The sequence below is a fragment of the Spermophilus citellus genome, assembly GCF_964194105.1.
Source record: "Spermophilus citellus genome assembly, chromosome: 1".
NCBI classification, from domain to species: domain Eukaryota; kingdom Metazoa; phylum Chordata; class Mammalia; order Rodentia; family Sciuridae; genus Spermophilus; species Spermophilus citellus.
In genome coordinates this window covers 125,772,949-125,799,431 of record NC_138182.1, presented here as the reverse complement: position 1 = coordinate 125,799,431, position 26,483 = coordinate 125,772,949, and the positions used below count along the sequence as shown (strand labels likewise).

General features: G+C 48.6%; 1 protein-coding gene across 1 annotated transcript in view; it reads left to right on the top strand.

Moving 5' to 3' along the window:
• WWC1 (WW and C2 domain containing 1) overlaps positions 1-26,483 on the top strand; it is a 143,525-nt gene that overhangs the window by 109,979 nt on the left and 7,063 nt on the right. Inside the window, exons 13-19 of the mRNA XM_081296533.1 lie at positions 700-786; positions 1,765-1,957; positions 8,787-8,939; positions 10,772-10,863; positions 18,701-18,833; positions 19,558-19,722; positions 25,942-26,034. Coding sequence (XP_081152659.1) covers positions 700-786; positions 1,765-1,957; positions 8,787-8,939; positions 10,772-10,863; positions 18,701-18,833; positions 19,558-19,722; positions 25,942-26,034 — 916 coding nt within the window. The remainder of the gene's footprint in view (positions 1-699; positions 787-1,764; positions 1,958-8,786; positions 8,940-10,771; positions 10,864-18,700; positions 18,834-19,557; positions 19,723-25,941; positions 26,035-26,483) is intronic.

The following is a 26,483-nucleotide window of genomic DNA, read 5'->3' as shown; positions in this document are numbered from 1 at the left end:
CAGATTGCCCTGAAGTAAGTGGAAGATGAGGACAGAGGGGAGGGTTCTGCAGGGGGCTTCTTCTCCACCCATGGCCTTTACTAGCGTATATCCTCATGGCTGCCTCGGGAGGAGGGCAGAACCGGCAGGACCTGTTCACCAGGGGAGACTGTTCGCCACCAGGGAGGCTCTGAAATAAAAGCGTACTTGCTTCTTCCCCGCCTCCCAGCTCCCCATCTACAGATGAGAAACACAGGTTTCTAAAGACTGTGACTCGCCCCAGCACCTGAGCTGGGCAGTGGCAGAGCCAGAACCAGGTCTGAGACGTCCTGCCCGCCAGGGTGTCTGTTCATTGTCACTGTGGCATCTGTCCATCCCCATTCGGATTCCAATGACTTGGATCCAAGTTGAACATGGGGTAGGGGGAGCATGGCCCACATAAGCGTGGTTTCCTCTTAATGGAAATGACTTCCATATTTTTGAAGTAGGAATTAATTGCTAGCATTTCAGTATCAGAAAACTTCCCATAAACTTCTGGCCTCTCTTTAGAAGTTCAGAGGACTGACAGCTCCAGACCTGCCTCTTTATATGGCACTGTAGCTCTAGGTCTGTGTGGCCCGGTTCCCCACAGTTCCCACCAGCCAATAGCCACATCTTGTTATTATTGAGAGAGAGAGGTGTGTTACTAATAGGTGTTGCTCTTGCCCCTTTTCACTTCAGGTATGATGAGAAGAATAAACAATTTGCAATATTAATCATCCAACTGAGTAACCTTTCTGCTCTTTCCCTTCTGCAAGATCAGAGAGTGTGAGTATGTGGCTGGGCGGTTGTGTGTTCTCTCCTCACCCTCTCTGGTTATCCCTGGGGACACTCTTCCTCTCTGTCCTGCAGGTATCCGTGCATGGGACCGTGATGCTAAGTGTCACTCCTGTTCATGCCCTTACAGACACCATGGCAAGCTGCTATGGGCAGTCTCCATTCCTTCCCCAATGCATCCTGGGTACCTACCTCAGGATGGGTGGCGAGCCGGTCCTTCATGGACCCTGTCCCTCAGGACGTCAGCCAAGAATGGGCACAGTCCTGTTTGTCTTCTCAAGTGTTCTACCCAGAAAGGAGCCTCCCTCTCTTCAGAGTTGATGCCAGTTTTTGGCCAGGATGTGACCGGGTATTCCCTGGAGGCTGATGGGATGGCACACACCTCTGCCGTCTCCCTGTTGCTCCTCCCCCTGCAGACCGGGTTTAGTTTCCTGGCACTCGCCTGAATACCTGTTTTCTCCTGTAACTAGACTGTGAGGCCTAGCGGACAACAGTAGGGGCAACTTCTAGCCCCCATGGGGGTGGAACATGGGGAAAGAAAGATGGAGGGTGGGAAAGCCAACAGAGCAGAAGGAAAGACAAGACTGGACCCTTGGGTCACTTCCAGGCTTTGCCTGTGCAAACTGTGGCAGGACAAACAACCTCCCCGTCTCGCTGGTACCCCTACAGGGGTATCTGGGACAGTGCCTAGAGGGCAGGGGTCTGGTCCCAAGGATCAACACGTCTGTGGTTTTGCTTAAATCCTCAAGTTCTCCTCTGAAGGGGTTGTGGCTCTTTGCCTTCTCTATATGAGGGGCCTGACGGTCCCCCTGCCCAGTGGTCACAGGTATCCCTCGCAGATCCCTGCACAACAGCCCCAGCTTGCCTGCTCCACTGCACTTTCCTGGGGGATTTTAGCAGCTGAGAACCCGCACATCAGTCTCAGATCCAGGTTGACCCGACCTCCCTGGTGGTCTGTCCCCCTTTTAGCAACATCCGCGTGGCTATCCTCCCTTGCTCTGAAAGCACCACCTGCCTATTCAGGACCCGGCCCCTGGACGCCTCGGACACCCTCTTGTTCAACGAGATGTTCTGGGTGTCGGCGTCCTACCAAGCCCTTCACCAGAAGACCTTACGAGTCGATGTCTGCACCACCAACAGGAGCCACGTGGAAGAGTGCCTGGTGAGGGCTGCGTCTTCTGTCTGTCTGTCTGTCCGTACGTCCATCTGGCCTTCAGTCCTTCTGGGGACCAGTCCACCCTGAGCTTTGAGAAGGCTGGAAGGAGAGGCAGGCTGTGGTGTGGATCAAGCCTGGATTCCAAGCAGAGGTGTTTGCATGGGGAACGTTGGGGAGCTCCTCTCCGGCGAGGTGGCATAACGGACCTGAGAGGACCTGGACGATGCTAGCCCTGTGCCTCAGTTTTACTTCCCAGCCTCAGAGACAAGAAACACATAGTCATACAGATAAGTTCAAATCCCACCTACCACTTGCTGTATAGCTGGGTGACGTAAGGCAAGTTACTTAAAACGTCTCTGATTTCCATTTTTCTTGGTAATAAAATGCAGATAAGTCCTCCCTCACGCCCATCGTCAGGGTTACATGAGGATTTGGTACATGTGAAACACCGAAGTACCTGATACATGGTCGGTTCTCGTTAAAGAAGAGGCCTTTGCTGGTCCCCTAAGTGCCCACTCCATGCTGGATGCTGGAGGCCCCTGGGAGAATCCCTTAGATGAGGAGCCAGCTCGGACAGCTGACACTCAGACAAGCTGTCAGGGACTGTGTTAGAAATGTGGGTTGAAGTGAGAGGAGCAAATGTAGGTCCGGGGCAGAGGAGCCATGCGGGCTGTGTTTGCCTCTCCGTCTTCCCCGCCTCCTTGACAGGCTGGTCATCTGGTGTGAACACAGGCCTTTGACTGGAGCAGGAGCATCTTAGCTGTCCAGCCTTGCCTGGGTCTGCTTCTGCTGGAACACCATCTCTGGTGGAACTATGGAGCCACAGGGAATGTCAGTCCTCAGCCTGGTCATCAGGCCTGCCCATCCCAGCCATCACCTGAGAATCTCTACTTCTCGGTCTCAGTTTCCTTATCTGTAAAATCTCACTTGTGCTGTTTCCTTAGCAAGCTGTTCTCCCGGATTCAGTGAAGCACTAAAGCCACGCTTCTCAAACTTTGCACTGAGTTCCCTGGTGCTCCGCTTAAAATGCACATTCAGATTCAGTAACTCTGGAGTGTGGCTGGAGATGCCCCCAGGGGGTGACATTGCTGCTAGGCCCTGGGTCACACTTTGTGTAGCAAGGATGTAGGACAGTGTCTGCACTCGCTCAGTTTCCACTGGACATGAGTTCCCACCTCTCTCCTGCTCAGCTGGGGTCCATAACAGGGTTGCTGCCATTTATGGTGATACCAATGCTAACAATAATGCAGTGGCAGGTGTACATAGGATGAAATGCATGAGGCAGGCGTTGAGCTAAGTCCCTGGCATGCATTCTCTCTGTTGATCCTCACTGCAATCTAATGAGGTAGATACTGTATATCAGTAGGGAAACTCAGGCTAAAAGAAGTAAAAGACCTTCCCTGAGATCACACGGCTGGAAAGTTGCAGGAGCCATATTTGAACTCAGGCATGGTCCCCTGTGAAGCCCACCCACACCAGCCCCGAGTGCTGTCTCTGCCAGCACAGGGCTCCCTGGAGCTACAGGTGGGGATGGTGGCTTAAAGGGTTTGGCAAGCGTGGTGGACGTTGAACGAAAGAACAGAAAGCTTTTCCAGATCCAGACCTGCAATGAAGCCCTTTTCTGAGCCTGGGCATTCCTACATGAGAGGAGCCCCAACCCTATTTTCTTCTCCTAAGTGGATCCCTTTTATTCCTCTTTCCTAATTGAAGTCTGGCCATCGCTGGTTGCCATGGCAGCAGCCAAAGCGCTCATCTCACCCGCGGCTTCTCTCTGCCTGTGGCCAATGGGAAACCTTCTTTCCCGCAGGAGTGCGGACGTGGAGTATCAGGCTGTTGTGTTTTGGTGGCTGGAGGAGGAGAGGAAGTGAGACAAGAGGGAGAGCGGGCTTGCTGCTCCCACGTGGAGTCTCCCTGCATTGCCGGGCAGGAGGAATCCCCAGTCGGGTTCCAGCATTTAATGGGCCAGCACTACTGTCTGCGTGTCTACTGTTGGGCCAAGAATTTCACGTGTGCAGAGTCTCATTCAGTTCCCCACCCAGCCCTCTGACAAGGAACCCATGATCTCCATTTTGCAGAAATGGGATCAAGACCCAGAAAGGCTAAGTCACTGCCCAGCTCGCCTTGCGCGTGGAGAGACAGCGTGGATTTGAATACGAATTCCGCTCAATGCCTCTCAGGGTTATTGTAAGGGCTCTCATGTCCCCAGACCTAGATTATGGGTTTAGAGGGACATGTGCCTGCCTTCCCCAGCACCGCAGGTGGCAGTTCCACCGGATGCTCGAGGATGGCATCTCAGGGTCCCTGGCTCCCTGTTATTCAGCTGCTGAGCCCAGTGTGGGCAGCTCAGGTCCTGCAGAGGCAGCCAGCTACCCAGGCCCCATGGGGAGCATCACCACCGCTCCCCTGGCACTCCTTCACTTGGCAAAACCCTAGCCCTGCTAAAGCGACCTCCCCACCTGTGCGCGGCTGGACAGACCATGCACACGACCTCGCTACACAGTGCTGACTTCTCATGATCTGATGCTGCCCAGCCTGAGACTGCATCTCCCAGACCCTTTATTCCCACCTGTGCGCAGACGCTCACCCTGAGAGAGGAGGCAGAACCGAGTGCCCCGGCTCTACCCCCACCTGGCTGATTCTGCCTGTCCTCTGGGCTCCTCCACACTCCTGCCAGAAGCCACCCCCTCGAGGACATCACCCGACCATTGTTCTGCTCTCTCCTACCCCCAGCTTTCCCTCCCCTACTGAGTGCAGCCTTCCCGAGTCGCAGCGTGCTGCTGTTTCTCTTCCACTCACAACAAATGAGCAAAACCCCTTTTGTCCCATTTCCATCTCCAAGTATGACACGGTTTCTTCCCTTTTCTTTATAGCAGAAGACAAAAGAGATCACTTTCCTTCTAGAACCCGATCCCAGAGGGCTTCTGGCCTCGTGCTTTGCTCCTCGTGGTCACTGGTGACCTCTCAGTCACTCAGTGCAGTGGCTCCTTCTCCACCCTCATCCTCTGAACAGCCGGCAACGTGTGGCACGTTGCCTGCTCCATCTTCCTCCACGTTTTCTCTTTACCTGGCTCCCCTGTCACCTCACCTTCATGGTGTTCTTCCCACGTCACTGGCTTCTCTCTTGGTCTCCTCTGCTGACCCTTCCTCATTTCCCTGACCTATGTCCGAGGGCCCCAGTGCTCCATCCTAGCTGATCTCCGCTTTCCTAGTCCCTTCCTTGGTGAACTCTCCCCGTCTTCAAACACGCCGCCAGGTGTGGTTGCAGCCCGGGTCTCTGCTTACCTCAGACCTCAGATTTGCAGCGCCTGTTTGCATCTTCTCTTACACGTCTCAAGAGTACCTCAAGCCAGCGTGGCCACAAGAGCACGCTGATGTGCCTCCCTGTGTCTTTGCCATCTGGGTTGATGGCAACCTATTCCTCAGGCCATTGCTCAGGCCAGACACAGTGGCCTTTCTTGTTCTCCTACCCCATCTTGTGCAGTTCACCTTCTAAAGATCCCTAGAACCCAACCATGTCCCCCGGCCTAAGCCACTGTCATCGCTCACCTGAGTGATTGCAGCAGGCTCCTCCTTGGTCTCCCACTTTTGTTGTCTTCTCCCCCACCTCCTGGGAGCCTACAGGTAGGAGCCGTTCTCTGTTTTTCCAGATGAGGAGGCAGGTGCCAGGCAAGTCAAGTGTCAGCCTGGTGTCCCCCCCCCCCCCAGCACTGCTCTCCTAGAAATCACCTTTATCCACCCAAATGTAGCGCAGTCCGTCCTCCACTCCACTCCATCCTGACACAGGTTGAGTATCCCTATCCAAATTGCCTGAGACCGGGAACGTTTCTCATATACATATCTTGGGGTTGAGACCCAAGTCTAAGGAGAGGATTCCTTTATGTTTCACGTACCCCTCCTACAACTAACCTGAAGGGAATCTTTTAAAATATTTGTAATAATTTTGTGCATGGAACAAAGATTTTTCCCCGTGTGGCATCACACTGGTACTCAAAAAGCATTGGGTTTTGGAACACTTTGGATATTGGGTTTGGGGATTAGATACACTCAGCCTGAAGAAGGAGAAAGCAGGACGGTCTCAGGGGGACTGAAGAGCCCCTTCTGCATCCTGGGATTCATCCCTGACCATGTCCGGCTGCAGGCCCTCTTTGCAAACTGCTGTTGCTATTTCTACCAGCCACGGGCACAGCCACTAATGTGAGGGAGAGTAGGGGAAGGAAGGTGAGCTAAATCCCAGATCTAACCGGGGCTTTCCAAAAAAGGAGTGGTGGAAGCAGTAAAACCTGAGCAATGATTGAAGTCAGTTTGTGGTTCCTCCCGCTAAGGAGAAACTTGCAGTGAAGCCTTTCTTTATGACATTATATCTGATTTGTCCATTGGTTGCAGTTTATTTTTATCATAAGGAGTGTATTTATATGATTCCAAGGAAAACTGTATGGAAATCTCACTAATAAGAAATCCCACTCTTTCCCCATCCCTGATTCTACCATCTACCTTTTGCTGGAACCATTTTGACCAGTTTCTTCTTTACCTCCCATTAGTTCTTGATTCATATATGATCATGTGATCATACTCACTCCCCTTGTGCCTCAAACATGGTACAATGAAGGGTATGTAGAAGGTACTGGGTGCAGTGGTGCATGCCTCTAATCCCACTTTATTTGGTTTATTTGGGAGGCTGAGATAGGAGGATCACCAAGTTTGAGGCCAGCCTGGGCAATTTAGCAAGACCCTGCCTCAAAATAAAAAGTATTGGGGCTGTGGCTCAGTAGAGCCCTTGCCTGGCATGCATAAGGTCCTGGGTACTGATCCCCAGCTCCCCCCCAAAAAATATAGAGAGAGATAGATAAAAGATACGTATGTTCTCCATTTTTAATACACAAAACAGTATACCATTTCTTTGGGATGTTTGCTTATACATGGCATCCTTTTGTGCACCGTGTTCCTTTTTTCTTTAGCAATGTGTCCTGGACATCTCTGCATCGGTACAAAGAGCGCTAATTTTTTAACCTGCTACATAATCTTCCATTGTATAGAGAGGTTGTAATTTATTCAAACAGTCCCCTTTTGCTGGACCTCCGACTTGTTTGAAATCTTCTGCTACTACAAAAGAAGTCAAAAATGAAGATTCCTTTTCATGGGTCATTTTCCCATTTACCCTGCTTATGCACGGCTGTCTGTGGCCCAGACATCCACAAGGAGAATTGCTGAGTCAAAGGGTTAAATGTATCTGTATTTCTGCTACATATGGCCAAATTCCCTTCCTAGGGTTTCAGCCCTTTTCTATTCCCACCTGCTAAGTGAGAGACTGCTTGTTCCCCTAGCCTCCCTGAGAATGCGTTGTTGATTTTTTGATGAGTACATGTTTTGTAGGGGAGAAGTGAGTGATAGGTGTTTTTTTTGCCTGACCTGTAATTACTCGTTCAATGTCCCGTTCCTTAGAGACCGCTAGCTCCTAGGAGATGAGACTGTTTGGGGACCTTCATTATCCTTAGAAGCTACCACACAACCTGATGCTCAATAGGGTTAATGTAGGAGAGGTCCCCAACACCAAACATCAAATAACCCAAATTAAAAACTGGCAAATCACTTGAATAGACATTTTTCCAGAGATGGCATACAGATGGTGAATGTGCACAGGAGATGTTCAGCATCACTAATCATCCAAGAAATGCACATCAACACCACCTTGAGATATCACCTCCCACCCGTTAGGATGCTGCCTATCGAAACACCACAGAGAAGATACACAGCAAGCGTGTCATTGTGGAGAAAGTGGAACCCGACGCAGTGTTGGTGGCATTATAAAACAGTGTGACCGCCATAGGAAACACAGTGGAGCTTTCTCAAAATATTAAAAATAGAATTACCATGTAACCCAGTAGCCTCACTTCTGGATATCTATCCAAAAGAACTGAAAGAAGAGTATGGAAGTGGTATGTGCACACTTGTGTGCACAACTTCACTTTTCACAATAGTAAAGAGGTTAGAAGTAACACAGATGTCCATGAATAGATGGGTGGGTAGACATTGTGGTCTATGCTCATGAAGGAATATCACTCAGTGATGAAAATGAATGGGCTTCTGATACATGCTTGAGGATGTTGTTAAATGAAATAAGCCAGTCACTAAAAGACGTACTACTTGATTGCACTTACATGAGACATCTAAAGTAGTAAAACTTATAGAAATAGAAGCATGGGATTACCAAGGACAAGGGGATAGAGGACAGGGGCCCTGTGCTAAAGTGTAGTACTTCGTATTTGCAAGGTTTAACAATTCTGAAGATCTGTTTCACAATAATGTGCCTATGCTTCATACTAAGGAAACATACCCTTAAGATGATAAAGGTAAAAAACCATGTAGTTTTTTTTACACACAATAAAAAAGAAAACAGGATAGATGCTCAGGAAAATATTTGTTGAATGAGGGCTTGGGATGTGGCTCAGTGATGGAGCATATCAAGGTGCTGGATTCAGTTCTCAGCACCAAAAAAAAAAAAACAAAAACAAAAAATGGTATAGAGATGGTGGTGCATGCCTGTGATCCCAGCTACTAGGGAGGCTGAGGCAAGAGGATTGCTGGATCCTGGGAGTTTGAGGCCAGCCTGGCCACCATTGTGAGACCTTTCTGAAAAAAAAAAAAAAAAAAGATTTGGCAAATGAGCTTGCCAGTGAGTGAATGAGTTACTGGAGATAATGCCTAGTCCATTCTTAAGCCTCCATCTCTACCTGGCAGTGGCATTGTGGTGGTGTTTTCCATATTGTCCCCAAGAGCCAAATTCTGAGGACACCTTGTCACCCCCTATTTATATTCTCTTTCCTTCCACCCCCCACAGGGAGGTGCCCAGATCAGCCTGGCTGAGGTGTGCCGCTCTGGGGAGAGGTCGACTCGCTGGTACAACCTCTTGAGCTACAAATACTTGAAGAAGCAGAGCAGTGGGCCCAAGGCAGCTGGAGCCGCGGGCCCCAGCCCAGGGCCTGAACGCACGGTGAGCTGGGGTCATATCCTGGAGCCCCGACCTGTCACACAGGCGGCCGCTGGAGGGTGGGGGAAGCCTCTCCCCGAGCAGAGACAGGCAGGCCGGGGGCTCACTGGTGCAGGAAATGGGGTGAGGACGAGGAAGGAGTGAGAAAGAGGATAGGAAGGCGGGGCCGTTACTAAGGGGTGAGAACCTGCTCTCTCTGCGTTTCCCCCCTCCTTCTGTGTTTTGCACCATCTAACATCACTTGCCTGCTAAACACCTTAGTTCACAGTTGTTTAGAAAGGGAGAGCCGGGGTGGAGCGCTTGCCTGGCATGTGCCAAACCCTGGGTTCTGTTTCCAGCACCAAAAATAGAGCGGAAAAGAAGGTCAGAAGGTAGAAAGGAAACCTTCCTTAGGACCCTGCTGTGCAAGGCCTGTCCCAGAAACCAGAGAAGAGGAGCGGGGAGCCACTGCAGGGACAGTCAGAAGGCCCATGTCCCCAGCCGGCCGCAGGGCTCAGGCACGCAGCTCTCTGAGCCTCCATGGTTTTCCTATGTGAGCCTTGAAAGGTTGCTGTGAGGTCTGAAGAGAGCAGGGCGTGGGGCTTGAGAAATGGTGACGGTTTTGTTGTTATTCTGACTTACTTAAGAATTTCCCATTTGCCTCTGGGGTTTAAGGACAGAGTCTTGCTTGCTCCCCTGAGTCCTGGCCGGTAGTCTACTTGGCCAGCGGGTGTGGACCTCGAAGGGCAGGAAACTGTCTCGGATATTTGAATAGGTCAAGTGTGCTAGAGATGAGTTTCCAGGTTCAGTCTGTCTTCTCTTGTCATCTTCTGTACTCCCTTTGGGTCCAGTGCTGTCCTGTTACATGCAGTGCCCCACAGCTCAGAAAGATGAACCAAAATTACACTATCAATGTCCATCAACCAGCTGCAAAGCTCAGAGGCACACCCTGGCCCCCCTCACTCTCTGAGGAGACAGTGAGCTGGCCAAGGTCCTGAAACGAAGCTCCTCCCCCTTCTATAGCACTTGACCCTGAGTAAGCACCTTCCACTCTCACACACAACTGCCTCCGTCCCATCCCTCAGGGAGACAGTAACACCTGCCTATAGGGATCATGGTGGGATTAAAAGGATGCTATACATAAACTGTCCACCTCGTTCCTGGCCAGTATCAGGCCTTCAATTGATTTTTGTTCTTTCTTTCCTTTCCCAGAAGAAAAATGTCAGGAATTATCCAGACTCTGACCTGTGTTCCCAGGGTCCATTGCAAACTCATCATGAGCCCAGAAAACTGCAGGTCCTAGTTTTTGCTTTACTCTCAGTTCCCATTTGCTGAGTGCCAATTGTGTGCTAGGTGCTCTTCTGGGTACTGTATATAAATTGTGTCGATTGGTCTCCATGGCAACCCTTAAAGGAGACTCACGTCACTCACACTTCTTCACTGCAGACACCAATCAGTAAAGACGGTCTTCCTGAATGCCATCCTCCACGTTTGCTGCAGTTTCTGTTCCCAAACATGCGATCCTGGTCCTTCCCATGTCGTTGGGTTACTGATGGAACATGCGTTGGTCTCCCTGACATCTCTGTTCTTCTCACAGTCAGACCTATGATTCTCTCACTTAAATCTTCTAAAACCCTACTGAGCAGTTCCATATGCACCACGGGGTTATTCTCTGGAGGGAGAGGAACCAGGGACTGTAGTTCCGGGATGTAAGTGACACTGGGCAAGACACCTGGCCGCTCTGGACTTCAGTTTGCACCCTCAGTTCTCCAGGAGGGTCAGGGCTCTCAGATGCTCGGACTCCTGGCAGGTCGGGCAGCATCCATGGTCCCTCCACTGACCCTTGGTCTCTGCAGGACGCTGTGTCTGCCCTGCTGGAGCAGACGGCGGTGGAGCTAGAGAAGAGGCAGGAGAGCAGGAGCAGCTCACAGGTGCTGGAAGACAGCTGGTAAGTGAGTGCTCCCTTGGACCTTCAGGGCCACTGGGCTTGGACCTGGGTCCAGGGATGAGATCCCCAAACACCAGGGCAACCAACAGACAGGTTCTCCTGGGGGCACTGAGAACCCTTCCCCTCATGGACTGTCTACAGGCAACAAGACACCATAGCTGGTACGGTAGTTCCTAATATCCCTGTCCCTCTGGATGTGGAGGGACAGGGATATTAGGAACTAATATCCTGGAATCCCAGCTGCTCTGGAGGCTGAGGCAGGAGGATCCCACATTCAAGGTCAGCCTGGGCAAATTAGCAAGTCCTTGTCTTAAAATGAAATTTAAGAAAAGGGCCAGGGATGTGGCTCAGTGGTCGAGTACTTACCTAGCATGTGCAGCTCTGGGTTCAGCCCCCAGTGCTACCACCACCCTCAAAATAATCCCTTCCCAATTTGGCATTTTGTGTTCCATGGATCACCTATGCAAGGTTACACCTAATGTTATTCATTGTCTTGCACTGACATTTCTTTTGCTTTTTCTTGGGGTGAGGGGTGGTGGGTACTAGGGATTGAACTCAGGGACACTCAACCACTGAGCCACATTCCAGCCCTATTTATCGTTTTGTTTAGAGACAGGGTCTCCCTGAGTTGCCTAGCACCTCACCATTGCTGAGGCTGGCTTTGAACTCTAGATCCTCCTGCCTCAGCCTCCCAAGCTACTGGGATGACAGATGTGTGCTGCCACATCCGGCTGACATTTCTTTTGATTAACAACTTTTTGATTAAATTTTTTATTGGTATAAATGAAAAATTTGTATCATATCCCATAAATTAAAAATTCTTCAGTAAGGATTGCATTTGGCTGCTAGAACAGGGAGCAAAATAATATAAATAAGTTTTTTTGTTACTTAAAAAAGATATAAGAAAGTTATCCAATTCTGTTAGCATGGTTATGTTACTAGGAACCCAGGCTTCTCCTCTCTGCTTTGCTATCTTTACTATGAGACCTCCGTCATCCAGGCTGCTTGATAGCCCAAGATGGCTCTGGACTACCTGCCTTCACACAGTCATTAGTCAGGAAAGAGGAAAAACCAAAGAATGTGCCTCTGGGAAATGAAGGTATAGCTTAGTGGTAAAGCAGTTTCCTAGCATGTACAAGGCCCTGGTTTTTAATCTCCAGCCCCACAGATAAAATTAAGCTGCATACAATTTCTTTCTTTCTTTCCATTTTTTGTGGTACTGGGGCTTGAATCAAGGGCTCTGTGCTTGCTAGGCAAGTGCTCTCCCACTACCCTGTATGCCCAGCCCTGCACATGATTTCAGTGTGGCTGGTAGTCTCAACTAGCCCAGCCCTAGTTTCATTTTAAAAAATAGAAGAGACATGCCTGTGCACCTTTTCACCAGGAAGCAGATAGGACCGTCATACGACTTCTGGTTGCTTTTCCTTGTCCAATCTTGGCCACTTGGCCTGCCCAACTTCGAGGGAGACTGGAAAATTAGGACTGTTGATTACAAGTTCAAAAGTCAGATGTCATCACTAAAGGAAAAAAGAAGGAATGGATATGGAATAGGCCGGGCGCCAGGTCCCCCTCTGGAGGTAGCTGTGGAAATCATAGCATAATGAAATGAAAACAGCACCATGGACACCTCGCTGGGCCTGACATCTTCCAGCTCCATGTTAAAAAGGAGCTGAGCCAGTGTCTCAGTGCTTCTGCCAGGGAGACTGTCTCCTTGATGAGACAGGAACTGAAGGGAGGGCAGCGTTCTCACTCTGACCTGATGCTCTCACAAGCAGAAAGTTCCCATGGCACCCTTGACATTGACCAGGGTGGCAATCCTGCCCTCTTCATTTTTTGTGTGTCACCTTAGCACTTTCTAATATCTTTTTAAAATTGACACACAATAATTGTACAAATGGACCATGTTGTTTTGAGACATATGCGCATTGTGTAATGATGCCGTCAGGTTAATTAGAATATCCATCACCTCAAACAGTTTCTTTGTGCTGACACCTTCAGAGTCTCCTCTCCTAACTCTTCTGACATGCACCGTACATGTTTGGCCATGGTCACACTTCCATCCAGGGCCCACCACAGTGGACTCCTCCTGTCTATGCGTAACTTCATACCCCTCCCCTCACCGAGATCTCTTCTTCCCCCACCCACCTCCCTCTCCAGCTCAACATAATGCCCTCCAGACCCTCCCATGTTTCACAGATGACCAAGATTTATGGCCCCGAAGTCCTCCCCGTGTATACATCCATTCACCTGCTGATGGACATTTGCACTGCAGCAAACCTGAGAGTACAGGTGCGGTTTTACTGCAGAATAACTCACATGCAGAAAGCGGATGCAAGTAGACTCAGCTCAGCCAACCTCCATAAACTACAGAAGCAGAGCGGCACCAGCACCATGGGAGCTAACCCACGCCTCCTTCCCATCTCTGCCCTCACCTCCCTCTTACCTTGACTGTGCCTTCCCTGAAAACCGGGGTGGGGGGGAAATACCTAAGATCCAGGGTTACTGGAAGACCGGAAGAGAAGTCGCTAATGAAGAAAAACTACAGAGCGTATAGTAGACACTTAGAAAGTGACAGAAAATATTATTAGGGCAAAGAGATCCCAGCCAGGATTGGCCACTGCCTATGGATCTTGCCATCTGGGAGGAAGTAGAGTTTGGTCTTCAGCTCCTTTGCTTGGAATTCAGACAGATGAGCATTCAGAGGTTAGCTCAGCCAATTTCCTGGGGCATGCTGGGTCTGGGGTGTGGTCTGAGCTCCCTGGGTGATTGACAGGTGCAGCCTGGGCTGAGGACCACCACTCTTTTTATTATTGTTGTTTTTATGTTGGTTTTATTTTGTTTTGTTGGTACTGGGAATTAAACCCAGAGGTACTTTACCACTGAGCTACATCCCTTGCCCTTTTTATTTTTTATTTTTTTATTTGAGATAGGATCTCACTAAGTTGCTGAGGCTGGCCTTGAACTTGTGATCCTCCCACCTCAGCCTCCTGAGAGGCTAGAATGACAGGTGTGTACCTCACACCTGGTTAGGACCACCACTCTAAACCTCTGTTTCCTCATCTGTGCAGCAGAGATTTTAAAGATCGCCATTATATCATGGGGATTTTGCAGAGTCCATAAAATGATGCACGTTAGCACTTAACACAGATCCTGACAGAGGAAGCTATACGTTGACTCTTGGATTATCTTTCTGTTAAGCCCCACTTTATATATTTGGTCTCAGAAGGAGCCTTCCCTTAGTATCTTTGACTCCGGAGATCACCAAATGTTTTCTGGAAAAGGCCAGATGGCAAATATTGTCGGCTCGGTGGGCCATATGGATCCTGCCGCAGTGCCTCCAGACTGCTTCTGTGGCGTGGGAGCCCCTGGGCAGTCTGCAGACCAGCAACCTGGTTTGTGCTCTGCCGACATGTCATTTACGGACACTGAAATTTGCATTTCATATCATTTGCACCTGCCACGAATTAGCCTTCTCCTATTGATTTTTTTTCCAGACATTTTAAAATATAAAAAACGATTCATAGCTTAGACTATCCAGAAAAAATCAGCGGGCTGGACTTGTCCCGCCAGCTATAGCTTGCTGACCTCTCTATTAGTCCTCTTGGACCTTTTCTCCCTGTGACAAAGAGTACAGCAAGGTTCCTGGAATTTTTGTGGGATCTTTTGTTTATTTTAGGGTCCTCCACACTCTCTCAGCCTCTGCCCCCCGCCACCCCTACCCTACTCTCTGGCACGACTATGTCACCCTGTACTGTAATTCACACAGCCCAAGATCTGATGCCAGAAATAGGCCCAGGACCTGTCTCCCAAAACCCTGGCACGAGATCAGTGGCTTCCGCTAAATTCCAAGCTTGTGCTGTGACTTTTCAAGCCGTCTCCTAGCAACCGCCTTCTGTTCTCTCTCCCCTTTGGGGCCCCCTGTATCCCCACCCCCTGCCATTCAAACTTCCCCAGCCTCTGCCTCACAAAGAGGCCCGGGGATCCCCCAAGCTGCCTAGCGGGTCCGTCCATCTGCGGCCTTCTCCCCCCAAGCTGGAGGCTTCTTTGGGTCCCAGGGTGGCTGCCTAGCTCTGGAGTCCCAGGTGGAGTTCTGCCAAAGGCCTGCTCTGCCTTCTAATTTACGCTCTTCAGTTCAGCACCAGGGTCCAGCATGGCATGTCTCTCCCTCTTTTTATTTGTTTAGGTTTCTTTTATTGTTGTTTGTTTGTTTGTTTGTTTGTTTTGAAGGGCTGAGGAGTGAATCCAGGGGCCCTCTGCCATGGAGCTATATCCCCAGCCCTTTTTATTTTTGCTAAGTTGCTGAGGTTGGTCTCAAGCTTGCCATCCTCCTGCCTCAGCCTCCCGAGTCCTTGGGATGACAGGGGGCCTTACCTAGGTTTGTTTAGTGCACTCATAATTTTTTAAGAGCCATAGCAAAATAAAATTAAGATTATTAGAAAACATAGAATATAATCACAACCATGCTAGACGGAGAAACCATCCTATTTACCTTCTCAGGAACTTAAGTGTTCTTGTCTAGGGCAGATATGAAGTGGTGTTTCTGAGCCCCAGAGCATGCGTGTTTTATATTTCAGTAGTAGCCGTGGTAGACTAGTTCTCAAATGACTCTGTTAGCACAGAAAATGTTCCCACAGCAGTGATTGGGAGTTCCCTTAACCTGCCCCCTTTCAGATAGTTGATTTAATTGAACTATTGTACTTAAATCAACATTATATGTCCTTTTTCTTGGTACCAGGAATTGAACCAAGGGGTGCTTAACCACTGAGCTGCATCCCCAGCCTTTTTTTAAAAATTCTTATTTTGAAAGAGGGACTCACCAAGTTGCTAGGGCCTCCCTAAGTTGCTGAGGCTAACTTTGAACTTATGATCCTCCTGCCTCAGCCTCCCGAGCCACTGGGATTACAAGCATGTGCCACCATGCCCAGTCAGCATTATGTACACTTCTGCTGAGTGCAGTGGCACACACTTGTAACCCCAGTGACTCAGGAAGCTGAGGCAGGAGGATCGCAAGTTCTAGGCCAAACTCAGCAACTTAGTTGAGACTTTGTCTCAAAAGAAAAAAGAAAAAAAAAAAAAAGGCCTGGGAATATAGCTCAGTGGTAAAGAAAGCTCCTTTGGGATTAATCCCCAGTACTGCAAAAATAAATAAATAAATAAATAAAAATAAAGCATATGTATACTTTTTATTTTAAAAGACGCCGCTAGCCCTTGTTCCTAGTATACATTCCCTCCTCTCTTTCATGCTCGCCCCGTGATCTGCTGTCTCCTCTACCTTCACCAGCACTTGATATTATCAGATTTTTTTTTTTTGCCATGGCAATGGGTGAAAAGATGTTGTTTATTTTAATAATTTTTCTCTTTGCCATTGAGATGGAGCGGGCTTTTTCCCCTGACCTGGAATGTTGCCATCAGATTCAGTTAAATGGAAGAGACTGACATCCTGGTCGAGCCTCAACGGGCTTGGACAAAATCCCCCTGGGAACTTGATGCCACCACTCAGCACCCATGCTGGCACATGGAACCTGAGGGCCTGTGCCCCTCACTTTTTGAGTCTGTGAAATGCACTGAGCTCTCCCAACGCTGTTGGACGAAGCCCGTAGCATAGCACCGAAAGTACTGCATTCTGCTGCTGACCATGGCCCCTGCAACATTCTTTCTAGAGGGGCTTCCATGGATTCCTAGGCTCCATGTCTTCTTCGCAAGAAGATGGAGAAGCTGCTGGGGCCAAGAAGGGAAGGACAGGCCCCTCTGTGGCCAGAATCCCCAGCTGAGATCCCAGGTATCTGCATGGCAGGGTTGGTGGTAGAGATCCAGGATCCCTTCTCCCTGCTAGGAAATCCTCAGGGACATCTGAGGTTTGCCCTTAGCCTTGATGAGCCAGCTCCTCGTCGAATTCTTCGCTTCTGGCTAGAATTCTGTGGGCTCAGCATGGCAACCCTGTGTCATGCTGCTCAGAAGCCTGGCAGGTTTGTACATCTTTGAGAAGTCAAGATGAGGCCCAAGATAAATGACTGTGTAACACTGGAAATCCATTTGTCACACTAAATCTTTCCCACCCAGGAGTCCAAGGGCAGAGGACGGCTGTAAAGGATGTCGCCAAGAAGATTCTCTTGAGCCAGTCATGCTGCACAGGAAGCCCTGTGGGGAAGACACATATCTCACCTCGTGTTCAAAAATTAATGCAGATGGGTCCTGAGTGAAAATTGAGACTACAAAACTTATAAAAGAAGACTATAGGAAATTCTTCCCCATGTCAGAGAAGGCAGAGATTTCTCTGGACATAAAAAGCACTATAAAAGGAAAATGAATAAATTGGACTTCATCCTAATTAGAAACTTCTGCTCTTTGGAAGATACCATCTAAAAAAATGAACAGGCAAGCCGCAGGTCTAGAGAAAATATTTCCAATACTGATACCTGACAAAGGATTCATGTGCAGAATATAGAATGATCTCCTATAACCTAAATTCAAGGACCAACAAGGGCTTGGGATGCAGCTCAGTGGTAGAGTTCTTGCCTGCTACGCTGGAGATCTTAGGCTCAATCCCCAACACAGGAGGGAGGGAGGAGGGAAGAAAGGAAGGAAGGAAGGACGGAAGGACAGACAGACGGACCAAGTGTTAATGAGGAACCAGAATTCTCATTTTATTGCTGGTGGGAGTGTAAAATGAGAAAATTACTTTGAAGGGTCACTTTCAGTTTTATAAAGGATAAACTTATATTCACTGGATGACCCAGTCATTCTGCTCTTAATTATGTATCTGTCATGGGCTGTACCAAGTTCCCCAAATTCATATACTGAACCTTAACCTCCAGCACGTCAGGATGTGGCTGTATTTGCAGACAGGACCTTTGAAGAAGCAACTAGGTGACAGGATGCTGTTAAAACGAGGGTGGGGCCTAATCAGTCTGGCTGGTGTCTTTATAAGAAGAGGAAATTTGGATACACACCAGGGACGTGTGAGCACAGAAGAAAGAACAAGTAAGGACCCAGCAAGAAGGTGGTCATCTGCAAACCAAAGACGGGGTCCTCCGAGGAAACCAGACCTGCCGACACCTTGATCTTGGGCTTCAGCCTCCAGAACTGTAGCATTTCACCTCAACTGCTCCAGCCCATTCATATAATATCCAGGAGAAATTAAAACCTGTATCGGCCCACAATTCATGTATGTGAATGGTCTTAAAGCTTTATTCATAATGGCTAAGAACAAAAAGGAATCCAAGTGTGGGTCAACTGATGGAAAACTAAACAAATTGCAACATATCCACTCGGGGGAATATTACACATCAACAAAAATAACTACCGATGCCTGTAGGACCTAGAGGAACTTCCAAAACGCTGTACTGACAGAAGAGGCCAGAGACAAGTAAATACATACTGATTCCACTTACATGGAACTGTAGAAGAATCTAATCTATAATGATAAGAAGCTGATCAGTGGTTGCTCATGGGTGGGGGAAGATTGGGAAAGATGCAAAGGAATTTTTTAAAGCAATGGAATGTTGTAGATCTTGAGTGTGGTGGTGGTTACACAAGTGAGTACACTGATCAAAACTCGATAGCTGAACACTGAAAATGCATTTTGCTGATATAAATTACACCTCGCTGCAGTTGGGTGCTTTGTATTCTTGCAGCACTAGGCATCCAACCTGGGACCCATGCATGCAAGATAGGCGTTTACCACTGAGCTACATCCCCAGCCCTAAATTGGGGATTTTGAAAATAATGTACTCTCAATGATGAAAAAGCTTGGGAGCCTTTTCCTGATGCACTTCCCCTGGATGCAGGTGAGTGGCATGGCTTCTGGGATAATAACCACAGTGTCTTGTCATTGCAGGAGGTACGAGGAGGAGACCTGCGAGAATGAGGCTGTGGCTGAGGAGGAGGAGGACGAAGAGGGGGAGGAAGCGGAGGGAGAAGAAGATATTTTTGCAGAGAAAGCCTCCCCAGATGATCACCCGGCATTGAAGGTAGGAAGAGCCCTTGAGCCCTGGCAATCAGAAAAGGTTGGGGCAAGGTCTCATCCTCTAGGCTCAGGGGACAGGCTACCAGAACAGGCCACCTGCAGTAAATTGTTAAGGAGCATCCATCCCTTGCCCCCATGACTTGAGGTCATTTTGGTGACAGTAAACCAGGAGAGGCTGTCTCTTTTCTTCTGCTCTCTGTGGCTCCCCTGTTTCTCTGGATGCACCTCAAGCTTTGCAGTCACATGGTCTCAAAAGCTTAAGTGCTTTTGCTTGCTTATCTTTTACCTGGGATTTCTGTGTGTGGACAGCAGAAAACCCAATGGCTTTGTTTTAAAAAGGAGACTTGGCAGTGGCCTCCATAATTCCAAGAAAAAAAAAATCTGTGGTTCTGGACCAGGGCAGTGGTGAGCTGGGCAGTGTCTTTGTCAAAATGTGGGGGGTACATAGGTTGTAAGGACGTCAGGCCCGGGATGCTGGTGCCCGAGGTGCCTCACCATGTGACTTTGTTTGGGGGTTCCCGCTAGCCCCCAGGCACAGGTGGAAGAATGAGAATGGGCACCTCCAGCCTTGGGCACTGCTCTGGCGGGATTGGGCTGATTGACCCTGCTGTGCCTGCGGGCCCACGGCAAAGGGGCACAGGTTGGGTGGAGAGTGGCTGGGTAGACTCGGGGTGGGTGACCGACACTCAGTGGACATGGTGTCCTCAAGCCTGCGACTTCTTCCTCAGGTGGACAAAGAGACCAACACGGACACGGTGGCCCCATCCCCCACAGTGGTGCGGCCCAAGGACCGGCGTGTGGGCACCCCATCGCCAGGGCCATTTCTTCGGGGGAGCACCATCATCCGCTCCAAGACCTTCTCCCCAGGGCCCCAGAGCCAGTACGTGTGCCGGGTAAGCAAGCCTCAGGCTCCGTCCTCCTTCCCTTGGGTAGCTAAGACCCTCACCCAGCTCTGGATGCCAATCTGGATCCTCACGTGGTCAGGTAGCCTCCAGCTGGGGGGCTCCTCGAAGGCTTGGTTTCGTCAGGTTCTCAGACCCACTGCGTAGGTTGGTCTTTTGCTTGCTTGATTGATTGATGGATGGGATTATTTAGTGGCACAAGAAAATGACATTATGAAACACGCCAGTGACAAGCAATAGGCACAGGATGATTTAGCTTTAGTTAAGTTTAAAAGTAGAGGAGCCAGGCATGGTGGTGTGCGCCTATAATCCCGGCAGCTCGGGAGACTGAGGCAGGAGGATCTCAAGCTGGAGGCCAGCCTTGGCAATTTAGCAAGACCCCATCTCAAAATAAAAAGAGCCTTCAGAAATAAAAGAGAGTAAAGACTTTCCTGGTATGGGGGGGAAGACAAAGAATGTGGTACAGTGGTAGAGCACTCCTGGGATCAATCTCCAATACAATACCACCAAAACATTTTATGTATTTATTTTTTTAGAATTTTTAAATATTTATTTATTTAGTTAGTTAGTTAGTTAGTTATTGGCGGACACAACATCTTTTTTTGTATGTGGTGCTGAGGATCGAACCCGGGCCGCACAAATGCCAGGCGAGCACGCTACCGCTTGAGCCACATCCCCAGCCCGCACCAAAACATTTTAAAAAACAATAATAAATTGGGCTGGGGATGTGGCTCAAGTGGTAACGTGCTTGCCTGGCATGCGCGGGGCGCAGGGTTCGATCCTCAGCATCACATAAAAATAAAATAAAGATGTTGTGTCCACCGAAAACTAAAAAATAAATATTAAAAAAAATTTCTCTCTCTCTCTCAAAATGATAATAATAATAATAATAATAATAATAATAAATTAAATAGTACGAACAGAAAAAAAACTAGAAAGTCTATACCAAAATATCCACAGTATTTACTCACGTTCAGTGATTAAATATTCTTCCTTTTTCTTTTGTGTATATTTTTGAAACATGAGGGTTTCTCAAGCAACAAAAAGCAATGGAAAGAGAAATAGTTATTAAATGCCAGGAGTTAGGAATCCAAGTGGCCAAACCGGCACCCAGCAGCCAAGATCTGAAACCTGGTCCGGCCAGGGGAATCAGTCTAGCCTGGAGGTCTTTCTTGTCATTTCCCATGGGAGGGGTGTTTATCTGATTGCTTCCTGTCTATTTGGTGCTCTCCATGTAAATACGTTGAAAGGGACTTTTGCTAGAATAAGCATGCAAGCAACTTTAGTTTGGGATTGCTGCAAGATGTCACTGGTTTTTAGTTGTATACCACACAATACACACCAGCTCCTGTAACAAAAACCCCATCTGACTTGCTGTCAGTGATTCATATGGATGGGGTCTCCCTCTTCCTCATAGGATCATTTTAGCTAAAGAATGTGCAAGGCTCAGTCATCTGCATTTGATCCACGTTATTATTATAATTCCCAACAATTTACTTCCTCCTTGTTCACACCCTGCCCTTCCCTCTCATGAGACCATTTGCTAAGATCAGATAAGACCCTCGGCTCTTTGCGAAATTACCACCATTATAAATGTGCAGTGGAAATCAAATGGGAAGGAAATATGCCACTCATCAGAAAAAAATCACACCTGAAGAAGTTACTGTTGGCCTCCTTCTTTTTCAGCAGGATTAGAATGCAGTTGTCATTTTATTAAATAGGAGATAGAAAATGGAGTAACTTTTGCAACGTGTTTATCTTTTCTAACTAAAAGCTCACTTTCTGTGAGAGACTCACTCACCTGTCCAAACCCAAAGCCTGGACTGAGAGACAAAGATAAAGGTCTTGTAAGATCAGGCCTCTGGGGGCGAGCAGACAACCTCCAGAAATGTCACAGTCAGCATTTTACCCTTAAACACGTGGTACCTCTCCAGGTCCTCATTGGCTGAGTATATGGGGCCCACAGTCTTCCCTAATGTCACCTAGGTTTTACTGACTTTTATTGGGTTATTTAAAGAAATACACCTTGAATTGTCCCCACCCCCTTTGTTCTCCCGTGGCAGGAAGGCCTTTGTGGGACTGAGTGCATTTGGGCACATATGGAGTTTATCTCTGTTTGATCAGGCAGGCCCCCTCCTCCTTCCTCCTTGTTGTCAAGGGACTATGAATCTGTCACACTCAGGTGTTAACTGCTGGTAACCATTTGTTCTATTTCCTCCTTGGCTGATTTTCTCTCAGTAATTTTACATCTAACTTGAAACACTATATTCTGAAAATAGACCACTGGACTTTCCATTTCTTACCCCACCAATTTGTACTGTCAAATTCCTGTTTAAATAGGTTTAAGTGTCCCTTTTCCTAGATTGGCATCCTCGAATAACAAGAACCTCTGCTCTCTTTTATTATGCATCTGTAACTATCCGGTACTTGGCTGAGCCCTTGTGTGGTTTATGATCTGTGCCAGGAAGCAAGCCTTCGAGTTAAGAGATTCCCAGTCAACATGGACCACGTGTCATAAGGGGCCTTTCTTGGCAATGCCGTATATTTTTCTTTCTTTGCTGCTGAATCTTACTGAAGGGTACAAGAAATCGCTAACTACAACATCCTGCGTATTTTCCTGTCATTTATCTTCAAACTCTATAGGCATGGAGTACATCTCCCCAGGAACAACAGGTAGCAAGTTCACCCTCTATTTTGCATACCCAAAATGAGCATCGACAAACTCCCAACAGAGAGTATTAGGGAGGTGCCCCCACCTACCTCCACAGCACCACCAGCTCCATGCTTTCCAGTCCCTGACTGATAGCAAGTCACTTCCTACCACCAAGGCAACAGACTGAGAAGAATATGTGGTGGAAATTTTTTGAAATTAGGTAGTTCACATATGTATTGTGAGGATGTATAACCAGCCTGAGAAATCAGATAGGAACAAGGCAGACCAGACCACAGGTAAAAGTACACCACAAAGCCAACCAGGTGAGGATAATACAATGCGCTGCAGGACGTGGCCCAGCCAGTCTTACTGCCCTTTCCAGCGTATCCATGCTGTATACACTACCCTCTCCCATGAGTCTCTTAGTAGCCATCTCTGTTACCAGTTCAACTGTCAGCTACTGCAGTGTTTATGTTTAAGAAACCCTTATTTGACTTCATAATGGCCCTAAAATGCAAGAGCAGTGTTGCTGGCCATTAAGATTGGACAAAGGAAAGCTGTGAACTGCTTCCTTCAGTGAAAAGGTGAACATTCTCTTCTTAATAAGGAAAGGAAGACTATTGTATTCTCAGATTGCTAAATCTTACAGTAAATTATTGTTAATGTCTTGTTGTGCTTAATTTATACATGAACTCTTATCACAGGTATGTAGGTGTAAGAAAGATGCTGTCTATATACTATGTCTAGTACTACCCATGACTTTCAGGCATCCATGATGAGTCTTGGAATAGATCCCCAAGGTGGGGGGGGACTGCTGTGCTGAAGCCTCCCCAGTTTTCTGTCCCCACTGGCCACCTCTAGTTGCTGCTATTGCCACTGCCACTGCTCCTCACTAATGGCCTTTCCCTGAGATACTGACAAGCATGCTGTGTATGTAGCGCAAGAGAGGACCTTGTTTAAATTTGAATGGCACAATAACAGAGAATTGGGTCCAGCGACCCAGGCTGTGATTCAGAACTTAAGGTAGGGTGCATGCAGGTGACAGCTTAGTCCTGTCCTCCTTCTCACTGGAAGGGAAGCTATGAAAGCAAGGCTTGGGGCTTGGGGAGGGTGCTGTTTCCCACTGAGAATCATGAGGTGGATTTGCCCATCCACAGAATGGGATTTCAAATGCTCTCGACAACACCTCTCCCTCCTCTGCAAAAAAAAAAAAAAAACTAATCTTACAAATCTCCCTGCAAGGCCTGTTGTGTCCACCTCATTTAATAGATGTCAAAGAACTTTGGTCCAGGGCACACAGGTGCTAAGTGCAAAGCCCAGCACCTGTAAGCTTTCTACTACCTAGAGCCACCACCTGAGGGGCTTCCAGTTGTGAGCAGCCCCTTCTCCTAGCCCATGTCATACCTTTGTACAATAAGTGTTGCCTCCTGGGTGGTTTCTTTCTTGGCTCCTTAGCATGTCCTATGTCCCATGGTTAGGTTCCCTGGCTTGGGGTCACACCTAACTTTGAAGTCCCCTAGGATAGGGATAGTGGATTACAGGTCTCTACGACACCCAGGTGTTTATCAGCTGTACTTTCCCATTTGCTGGTTGACCCACTTTGACCAGTGGATCCAGTCCCTCCAAAATTCTCATCCCTGAACAGGCTCCCTGTGACTTCAAATTACTGTCCCTCTCTCTACTTCAGTTTCCCTAGCTGTAAATGGAAGTAATAACGAGGCAGTGATATCCTCAGCCATGTATGAGATGAAGTGCATTAAAATATCTGGTCATAGCTGTGCATGGTGGTGGACGCCTGTAATCCCAGTGACTTAGGAGGCTGAGGCAAGAGGATCACAAATTCAAAGCCAGCCTCAGCAACTTAGTGAGGTCCTAAGCAAGCAAGCAAGGTCCTGTCTCAAAATAAAAAAATTAAAAGGACTGAGGATGTAGCTCAGTGGTAGAGTATCCCTAGGTTCAATCCCCAGTGCCCAGAAAAAGAAATCTGGAAATGAGCAAAGTTCAAGAACTTAATGTAGCTTTCCCTTCTCTTTTACAACACGATCCTTGAAACATCAACAGTCACAGCTGAAAGGTCAGTTATCTGATACCCATTTCTGGTGGGTGTGACACATATTCTTCCAGTGCTGTGTTCGACTTGCCCAGTGTGGGATATAGCGCCCTTCTGGAACCGCACACAGCCATTCCATCCCTACAAATCTACCCCAGCTGTTGAAATGATCTCTTTCCATCTGCACACTGGTTTCATTCCTGAGCCCTACATGCAGCTGGGGCCAGAAGTGGCATGACCCTGGCATTTCCAGTAGGCCTTGAGCTCTTGGTTTGAAGAGCTCTGGCTTGTGACCTGTAAAAGCATCTTTCTCTTCTGGACCATCATTGGCATAGTTTGAGGATTAAGTGGACCAGGTGCTTATCCAAGTAGCTGTCATTGGTGTTAGCATCTGCCATCCTGTTTCTGGTTGTGGTTGAGGCTCTGTCTGGCACAATACCAGTTTCACCAGTTGCGTCCTTAAAGTTGCAATGTTCATCAGCTCAGCAGGACTATTAATGCCACTATCATTAGTAATAATCAATAACCACAAATATGAAAACACCAGAGGCTTCTCTGGAGAGGCCTGCCGCAGAGAACTGACAGCTGCCAGACAGACAGACAGGTGCAGTAGCCTGGCCTGGGCCAGCCCTGGCGACTGTGGAAACAGCTTGGGAAAGGAGCCCCACCTGCTCTCACCTCCTGTCAACAGTCCTCTCTGGTCCTTGGGAGCGGGGATGACACCCTCAGTAGAAAAGCATCCCTTCTGGACCAGACACCTGATTTCTGACCATGAATGAGAATCCGAGCCCCGTGTGGGAGTGGAAGTGACTAAGTGACTGGGGGATCCTGCAGGAGGAGAATTATGATCAGTTTAACCCTTCCAGCCCCTGTCTGCCTACCACTCCAAGGATACAGACCCCAGGCTTTACCTTGGAGCTGGGCTTTTTGTTTGTGTTTGTGGAGTGTTGGTTTACCGTGCTGGGGGTGGAACCCAGGGCCTGCAGCATGCTAGGTAAGCACTCAGACTGAGCTACACCCCCAGCCTTCAGATGTCAGCATTGATAGTGGCTCTATTTGAGCCAGCTAAGGTGGGTTCTGTGGGTGACAGGGAAGAGGTGACGCAAACAGCCCTTTGTGTCACAAGTCAAGGGGACAGGATGTCCTATGGTGACACTGATGTTGTCAAACCCTGCTGGGTGTTCGTCAGCTCACCAATCTGAGGCACAGTCTGTGCCCTTGTTTGTAAAGTGGTGGTGCTCCCATCACGGTGGCTGTCGCAGGACTCTCTCATGCTGCGTCATGCAGAGAGCAGCAAGCGTCATGCAGACACGCTCAGTGAGTGTTTGTGGGGTGCTGGTTTGCGAATAAAGAAAAGGGAGCCCACAGCGAGCTCAGAATAGGCAACGGGGTGTATGCACGAGGAGAGGGAGGATGGGGCAGAGTGGACGACCGAACATCCCTGCAGGCCCCAGCACTCCTTCCAGAGTGTGCTCTGACCATGCTTGACTTCCCTTTTCTCTGGCAGCTGAATCGGAGCGACAGTGACAGCTCTACTCTCTCCAAAAAGCCACCTTTTGTGCGAAACTCCCTGGAGCGGCGCAGCGTCAGGATGAAGCGGGTAAGAGCCACCAGAAGCTATTTGTCCACTCCGCCTTTATTTCCAGAAGGCCTGCATCCTGCCCACACATGCCCTCATGAGTGGCCATTTCTCCTTGGCCACTGGCTTGAAGGGCATTGTCTTCACAGCGTGGTGGCATTTGCAAATGGAAGTTTGGGAGCAACAAGACCTGTGTAGCACTGGAGAAAGAGCCCAAGGGTGACCGTAGCCTTATGATTGGGACAGATGGGTGAGACCAGGGGTATGTGTGCTTGACCACCTGGGTGATCAAAGTCACTAGGAACCAACCCAGATGTCATGGTCACCTGGTCTGATGGAATCATGCTCAGCACCTCCTGGAATCAGGTGGGCACAGGGAAGAGGCCCCAGTGCAACTGGGCTGAAAGATTAGGGGGTGGCATTCAAAAAAGGAGGGACCCCTTCTTAGGACTCTGACCACAGGACTACAG